The sequence below is a fragment of the Corylus avellana genome, chromosome 1 (assembly GCF_965113065.1).
Source record: "Corylus avellana chromosome 1, dhCorAvel1.hap1.2, whole genome shotgun sequence".
In the NCBI taxonomy this organism is placed as follows: domain Eukaryota; kingdom Viridiplantae; phylum Streptophyta; class Magnoliopsida; order Fagales; family Betulaceae; genus Corylus; species Corylus avellana.
This window is the reverse complement of record NC_142490.1, coordinates 19,977,456-19,984,712: the sequence shown is the minus strand read 5'-3', so window position 1 is coordinate 19,984,712 and position 7,257 is coordinate 19,977,456. Positions and strand designations below refer to the sequence as shown.

The 7,257-nt window shown below is 36.1% G+C and overlaps 1 protein-coding gene across 1 annotated transcript; it reads left to right on the top strand.

Annotated features, from left to right (window-relative positions):
* Positions 1-478: 478 nt before the first annotated feature.
* LOC132170361 (eukaryotic translation initiation factor 4E-2) lies at positions 479-4,450 on the top strand. The gene is made up of 5 exons (XM_059581314.2): positions 479-877; positions 3,053-3,221; positions 3,305-3,430; positions 4,067-4,132; positions 4,244-4,450. Exons 1-5 carry the CDS (start codon positions 567-569, stop codon positions 4,292-4,294), a joined length of 723 nt encoding a protein of 240 aa, XP_059437297.1. The 5' UTR covers positions 479-566; the 3' UTR covers positions 4,295-4,450.
* Positions 4,451-7,257: the final 2,807 nt, after the last annotated feature.

Genomic DNA, 7,257 nt, shown 5'->3' with positions numbered 1-7,257 from the left:
GTTTTATTATTGGGTTTACTTTCAAAAGGCCTCATAGCATTTAGATAAAACATATTACATATAAACACATCATCTTTTCTACCTGTAAGTAATGTGGAACGTCACAATCACTCCCTATTGAGACCCAGCGTCCTCGCTGGCGATCTACATGGGCTTGTGCACGCTCCCCTCATCTCAGGTTGGATTACACCCCGCTTTAAATGGTATGAGGCCTTTTGGGTAAACCCAATAATAAAATCGTGCAAACTTAGCCCAAAATGAATAATATCATATCATTTAGAGCAGGGTGTCGCAACATTAGTTTCAAGAGACACAATGAGGACACAAAGAAAACTTTTAGAACTAATCTAGGCATAGGACTCTCGAACATATTTGCAAACATCATATGGGCCCTTGACTGAACCCAAAAACTAAGAGAAGCCCAGCCCAACCCATTTGCCACTTGCTTAGGCATGCATACATATCTCTCTGTATCTCCAAGACTGAGAAAATAGGAAAAGAAACGCCGAGAAAGAACGAGAAAGCGAAGGAAAATCCCCGAGAAACGAGAAGAAAGGAAGAGGAAAATGGTGGTGGAGGAGGCGCTAAAGTCAGCGACCACCGAGGAAGAGATCAACACCAACACGAACGCAAACCCTAACCCGAACCCTAGGGCTGGCGGAGCTGGAGAGGAGGACGAGGAGCCCGAGGAGGGAGAGATCGTAGGGGTAGACGAGGACTCGAAGCAAACGGCAACGGCTTTGGTGGACCAGCTCCACCCGCTCGAGCACTCGTGGACCTTCTGGTTCGACAACCCCTCTGCCAAGTCCAAGCAGGCCGCTTGGGGTAGCTCTCTGAGGCCGATCTACACCTTTGCTACGGTCGAAGAGTTCTGGAGGTTAAATCTTTTCTGTTTTTGCTATACTATACAATATGTGTGTGTATTGAGTTTTTGTTTCTGGTTGGTCTTTGTTTGGGTGCTGAGGAAGTGAAAGATTTGGATTTTGGAGGGGAAATGGAAAATTTGAGGAAAAATGGAAAGAGAAGTTGGCAAATTGTTGTTAAGAGAAATGAGGAAAAGAGAGTGTTGTCTGTTTAGAGTTAGGTTGATTTATCACTGTTTCTGTGCCAATGGGAATGAATTAGCTGAACATTTATGGATCTTGAATTCAAACTATGATCTGTTTGTGGTTGCTGAGAATCAGGAGGAATTGGAAAGAGGGGGGGTGGGGGGGTGGGGGGGGGGGGGGGGGGGGGGTGTTGAATTTTGTGTTTTTTATGTTTGTTTTAGTTTAAAGTTCTTGGGTGTGTCAAGTGGTAGAGACATTGTGCTTCGGTTTAAAAGAACTTTGTTTAAGTGAATTTGGTAGGTTTTTTGCAAATAGTTGAATATTGCATTCAAAACCCTAATTTAGCAAAATTTCTGGTTTCATATGAATCATGTAGTTGAATTTTCTTTTTTTTCCTTTTTTTTTTTTTTTCTTTTTTTTATGGAGTATTACATGAATCTGTAGAGTATTCTGTATATTTGTGCAGATACTGGTTTTTTATTCAGTTAAATGTTGGTTTCATACTTTTTTGTTGAGATTGATCACCGTATGGTATCATATTCATGTCTATATGTGGTTCTTGTTATTTATGTGCCATACTTTATAGTTGACTGAATACACTTTTGGTCCCTGAAATTCAGAAATTTTAATTTCTCCCCCTCTAACCCCTTTCTCCCAACTATATGTACATCCATCTACTTGCACGTCATGTGATTTTAAGAGAAGCAAAACTTTGTGAACTGCACCTACCTCTATTATTTTTGAGTCAGTAGACTTTCTTCATTTGTTTGCTAGGGCTGAAATCCATAATTATACTCTTAACCGTGGGATTTTTTTCCTTAATCCTTGCGGTGCAGGGTGGAACTCTTTCAAGTTTATAGATACATCAATTGTCATGGACCACTAAAACATCAACTATATAGACTTATTTTAAAAAATTATCAAATATTGAGACAACGCCTTTTTGCTTTTTTAATTTTGGGGATCCCGGTGGGAGGGGGGTTTGAATCAAGTATTCTTTCTTTTTCTTTTTTTGATGAATATTTAGTAACCTTTCTTTTTTTTGATGGATGATTTATATAAATCATCCATCTTATAAGGTTTTTATAAGTAATAACCTTATTAAGTGTAAACACAGAGTCAAATTTAACAAATTTTAAGTGCATGTGTGTGAAACTCCTTTTTCTTTAATAATTGCCCTGTAATTGTTCATTTAGGTGAGGAGGGACTTTGCTTCTGACTCCTTGAAGAAACCAAATTTGCATTACATAGATGAGAACCAGCCTATACAAATGTTTGTTTGTTGGAATCTTCCTATTGCCAGAATCTCTTGGGAGCTTGCTCTTACTGCTGCTTCTTCTAGCCTCACCTTCACCATCACTGCCTTCTCGCATCATAACCTATTTTCCTTATCTCATGCAATAGAGGGAACAAGACTGAAAAGCCCAAACTGAGCTCAACAATTTAATACTTACCGATACAGAGGCTGTCCTGCCTGTACCTCTGTGAGACAGAGAGGGGATGTTAGTGTTTCTTTCCCTTGAAATTTGACAGTATTTTATGTACTTCGTTGTGGGAGTAGTTGGCTTCATTTCTATACCTCTCTGCTAAACATTAGCTATTTGTCTTAACCTGTTTGATCTAGTACTTTTTCTTTCCCTAAAATAAATTCTCTTCTATCTAGTACTTAAAATTCGTTAACAATTCCCATACTCTCTGTCGAAACAAATATAGGTACCAATTGAATGATGGGAACCCCCTTCCCCCTTTTCTCTTTGGTTTTGGCCAGAGAACCCTATTTCTCTGCACATGTATAAAATGAAAATGGGGCCTGAAGACATGGGAGAATATCATAGCATCTCATTGCATCTAAATTTTTTGGCATAGTTTGTATGATTATGATCTCGAATCTTTGCTTCCGTAACTGCTGATTTGCCTTCTTGAACTATCAATGCCTCTGGTCTCTCTATCAATCTCCTCAAAATAACTGACAAATTTGCCTGGGCAATTTATTCCTTGCACAGTGTTTACAATAATATTCATCATCCAAGCAAGTTGGGTCACGGAGCAGACATCTATTGTTTTAAACATAAAATAGAGCCAAAATGGGAGGACCCTGTTTGTGCCAATGGAGGGAAGTGGACTATAACCTTTTTTAATAGAGGGAAATCTGACACTTTTTGGTTGTATACGGTATGTTTCAGACAATCTTTGTAAGTTAACACTGAATCAAAAATTCTTTGTGGCATCTAATTTTCTGAGTGTGCTGATACTAGTTGCTGGCAATGATTGGAGAGCAATTTGATCATGGGGATGAAATTTGTGGAGCAGTTGTCAATGTCAGAGCTAGGCAGGAAAAAATAAGCGTGTGGACCAAGAATGCTACAAATGAAGCTGCACAGGTAACTTTTTTTGAAGCAGATAAACCCACCAGCCTTCATCATACTGCCTTTATTATTTGTCCCCATTTTTATTTTATTTTTTTGACCCACAAGAAAACTTTTCATACTTTGTCTCCCACGTATGGATACTATATCACTGAAGCACATTAATTTTTGCTTTTGTTTATATGAGCACAACATGGATCCTTGGTTTGTATTTTACTGTGGCTATTCCTTTATTGCTCCCCTTTAATGCCCCACTTAGATTGCAAGAAGGTAGAGGAAAAGAAGGGAAATTTTATATGTGCACGTTGGAATGGTTATCGTATGACTCAAAATACTTGATACTAAGTGGAGCAATTGGGTGAGCCCATATGATCACTTGGATTAATCTATTGGACACATTTTATCTTTTCCCATTGTTCACTTTTTTATTCATGGGTTCTATATGAAATAATCCTTTGATTCTCGAAGATTCAAGTGAGAGGAATAAGAATTGATTTAGCTTCCTTAGATCAATTTAAGAAATTTTCATGGATTTCACCTGTAAACAAGGCCTGGTTGAATTGCTGTTATTGGTCATTTTTAGCGACTGTTTTTATTCTGATTGTAAAAAGGCCTGCATAGCATCTCATGCCAATTTTTTTTTGGCTGCAGATGAGCATTGGGAAACAGTGGAAGGAGTTTCTCGACTACAATGAGACGATAGGATTTATATTCCATGTAAGGATACTTTTTGGAGAATGTACTTAATTTGTTTTCCTTTATTGGCTCTCACCTCATTTATCATAGGTTATGGGTTTTGTAAGTAATTTTCTGGTCTTCCTCCTTCAGGATGATGCAAAGAAACTTGACAAAGCTGCCAAGAATCGGTACACAGTATGATTGATGTGTATGCCAAGAGGATGCAAGATGTTTTCTGGTTGCTGCCTCATCCTAGATACCATTCTAGGGCTTGGTCTGATGAGTTGTCCCTGCTTTGGACTATTTTCCATTTTGTGAAAGAAATTTACAATGATAAGCTGAATTAGACTTCCTTAATTTTGGTCTTGGATATGCATTTTTCGTTCCTCATCTCAAAAATCCAAATGGTAAAGGGTTGCATATAAATACAAATAATGGTACTCACCATACTCTTACAAGTTCCTCACAATTAAGTTGAGCATTACTTTAGGATCATGTTTTCTGCTCACATTTTTGTTTAACAAAGGTTGATCTAAAGGCTGATTAGCAGGGTCATAGCAGCAAAGTGTGTTGATGTGGGATAGAAATGTAATTTCCAGTTTTTTTTTTTTTTTTTTTTTCTTCGTGCGGTCATTAATCGTTTTAGATTAATGTGCTACACATTTTTACTTCTCCACATCCAATTTCTCACACTCATATGTAACTTTTAAAACTACCATTGAATTAAAATCCAATAAATATTCATCACAAATCTAATAAATTTTTGCTCTCGAATAGATATGGAGCTCATTTCGTGGTTTTTCAAAACTATATGTCCTCCATATGTCATGGCCACCAACGAGCCTCCCCAGCGTCTCCTATGGCTACTCTATACGACGCCAATTTCCTCCGCCCCCTCCATCCAACCATCACGGGCCGGGATGTGGCCTTCACACGCTGGCACATGGTTTTTACACACCACCCAATAGTCGTGCTCTACTTGTGCCTCGTCATCCCCACGAAGATATTTTAATTGTATGTTGGAGAGTCAATTACCAATATCTATTGGGTTGATGCAAGCCACTTTGGTGATGCAATTACATTTGTCACAATCATTAGTGGAGCTAGGATTTTGGTTGATAATATGGAAGATTAAAAGATAAAGCTGAAAATTTTACCATAAATATTAAAAAAACATAACAAATGAAATAAATAAACAACTCAAAAGAATTTAATTATCTTTTAAAACATAAAAATGCAACTTGCAATTTACATTTCCACACTTGATATTAATTTATTTAGTTGTTCTCAATGAGTTTTCGTATACTAATGACACCATAACTTCAAAATATGGTCTAAATCGCATTAATTTAAAATTCATAAAAATAAGTGACAACGACTAACAGTTTATAGGAGAAAGTATCAATTTTTTTTTTTTTTTTTTATTTGAGTGGGCATCATTTACGCATTGGTTATTGGATGAATTAGTTTCTTAGATATTTATGTGGGGTATTCTTATTTCAAACTTATTATATAGAAGAAATTGATTGATTTTGTTGGTAGGATTTTCTCTTTACTGAAATATCGAGATTGTGGTCCATGTGAAAGGTCACCTTATCTAGTTAGCTCCTAAATGGATGACAAACACACAACATAGCACATACTTTATTTATATTCCTTTCCTTCAATTTAAATGCTTATAAATGTTATTGACCATTTTTTTTCCAAAAAAATGTGAAAATACAATTTTGCCCTTATGAATAATTCAAATGAATTAGAAAAGATTCTTGTCCCTTCCTATTGAATTTGAATCATCTCCAGTTTGTTTGTTTTATTTGAAGAGCAAAATTGTCCCAAAAAAAATGTAAAAATGACAATTTTGCCCTTATGAATAAAACCAATTGGATTCTATCCTGTTCAAATAAACTAGAGAATATCCTTGTCCCTTGGTATTGGGATGGAAGGAAACAAAGACCAAAGAAGACTATTGAGTTTGGAACTTAAAAGACCATCATAAACCATTCCTAATTAATCAATCAAATCCTCATAGCATAATAAATTGTTAGTTATTTCAAGGATTAGAAAATGACAAAGGTGATATACCTCCACCACTTGCTTGCTTGGAAACTTTTGAGAAACAAATTGGTCACCACGAATTGAGATCCTTAAAATTAGACTGTCTGAATTTTACAGACATTCAAACAGTTTAAGAGAAAAAGATTGTAAGGCCCATTTGTTCCTGACAAGTAAGCTCGCCACCTTAAACTATCTAAAATAAGTAAACTATACAACCTGCTCTCTTAAACTATCCAAATTCTAGTTTTACCATGCAAGAAACTGCATTGTCTTGGTCCTTTCAAAATCAATTAGGTCCACAAACCTTTTTAAGGTATGGATATAGGGGTTGTTTGCCAATGGGCCAAAAAAAAAAGCCCCATACTATTCGTCTTAAATTCAACTCTTACTATTCTTACTTTTTACTTCATGTTAATCATCTTTTACTACTATTTAAATAAAAAAATCACTACAATACAAAAAAAATTCACTTTTTCATACAAAACATTCTTATTTTTTTCTCACATCAATCAAAGCTTGATACAGTTCTAAGTAGTCTCTTTTTCCAAGCCAATGGCAAACAGACCCTTCCATACAAAACATAATGTTTGACTGACATGACCAATCCTAGAGTCCAAATTCTCTCCCCAAATATCAATCAACCTCTCATTTTCAATTCTCAGTAAACTTCAATTTTCATTAAGTCTCTACTTCAGAAAAGGTTTGGACATATGGCTTCCACCACAAGCGAGCTTTCCTGAAAGTAGACTTCAAAAGTACTTGCTTTTTGTCCTCCATTGACAACACAAGAGCCCTAAAAATTTCACATGATTTCTTATTTTTCTATTTTTTTTTTTTTTTTTTTTTTTAAAAAAAAAAAAAAAGGGAAAACACAAATACATTGGATTTGGATATGTGGCCGACCAGGCGACCACCTACAAAAAAATCTGGAGTGATCTTAGCCAGCCCTGATGGCACTGGTGGTGGCCAGCCACCCACCTATTTTAAGGACTTATTCCACAAACCAAATGAACCCATTATACGTATCATACTTTCATTTATTTTTAAGGGTTAAGTACCTTATTCTCCTTGTGGTTTAACTTCTTTATTTTTTGTCTCATAAGGTTTAT

Excerpts from the sequence above, each read along its gene's own strand:
- LOC132170361 (XM_059581314.2), top strand. The coding sequence starts at position 567 with ATGGTGGTGGAGGAGGCGCTAAAGTCAGCGACCACCGAGGAAGAGATC. Across the intron at positions 3,222-3,304 it reads ACACTTTTTGGTTGTATACG|TTGCTGGCAATGATTGGAGA; the intron begins GTATGTTTCAGA and ends TGCTGATACTAG. Across the intron at positions 4,133-4,243 it reads CGATAGGATTTATATTCCAT|GATGATGCAAAGAAACTTGA; the intron begins GTAAGGATACTT and ends TTCCTCCTTCAG.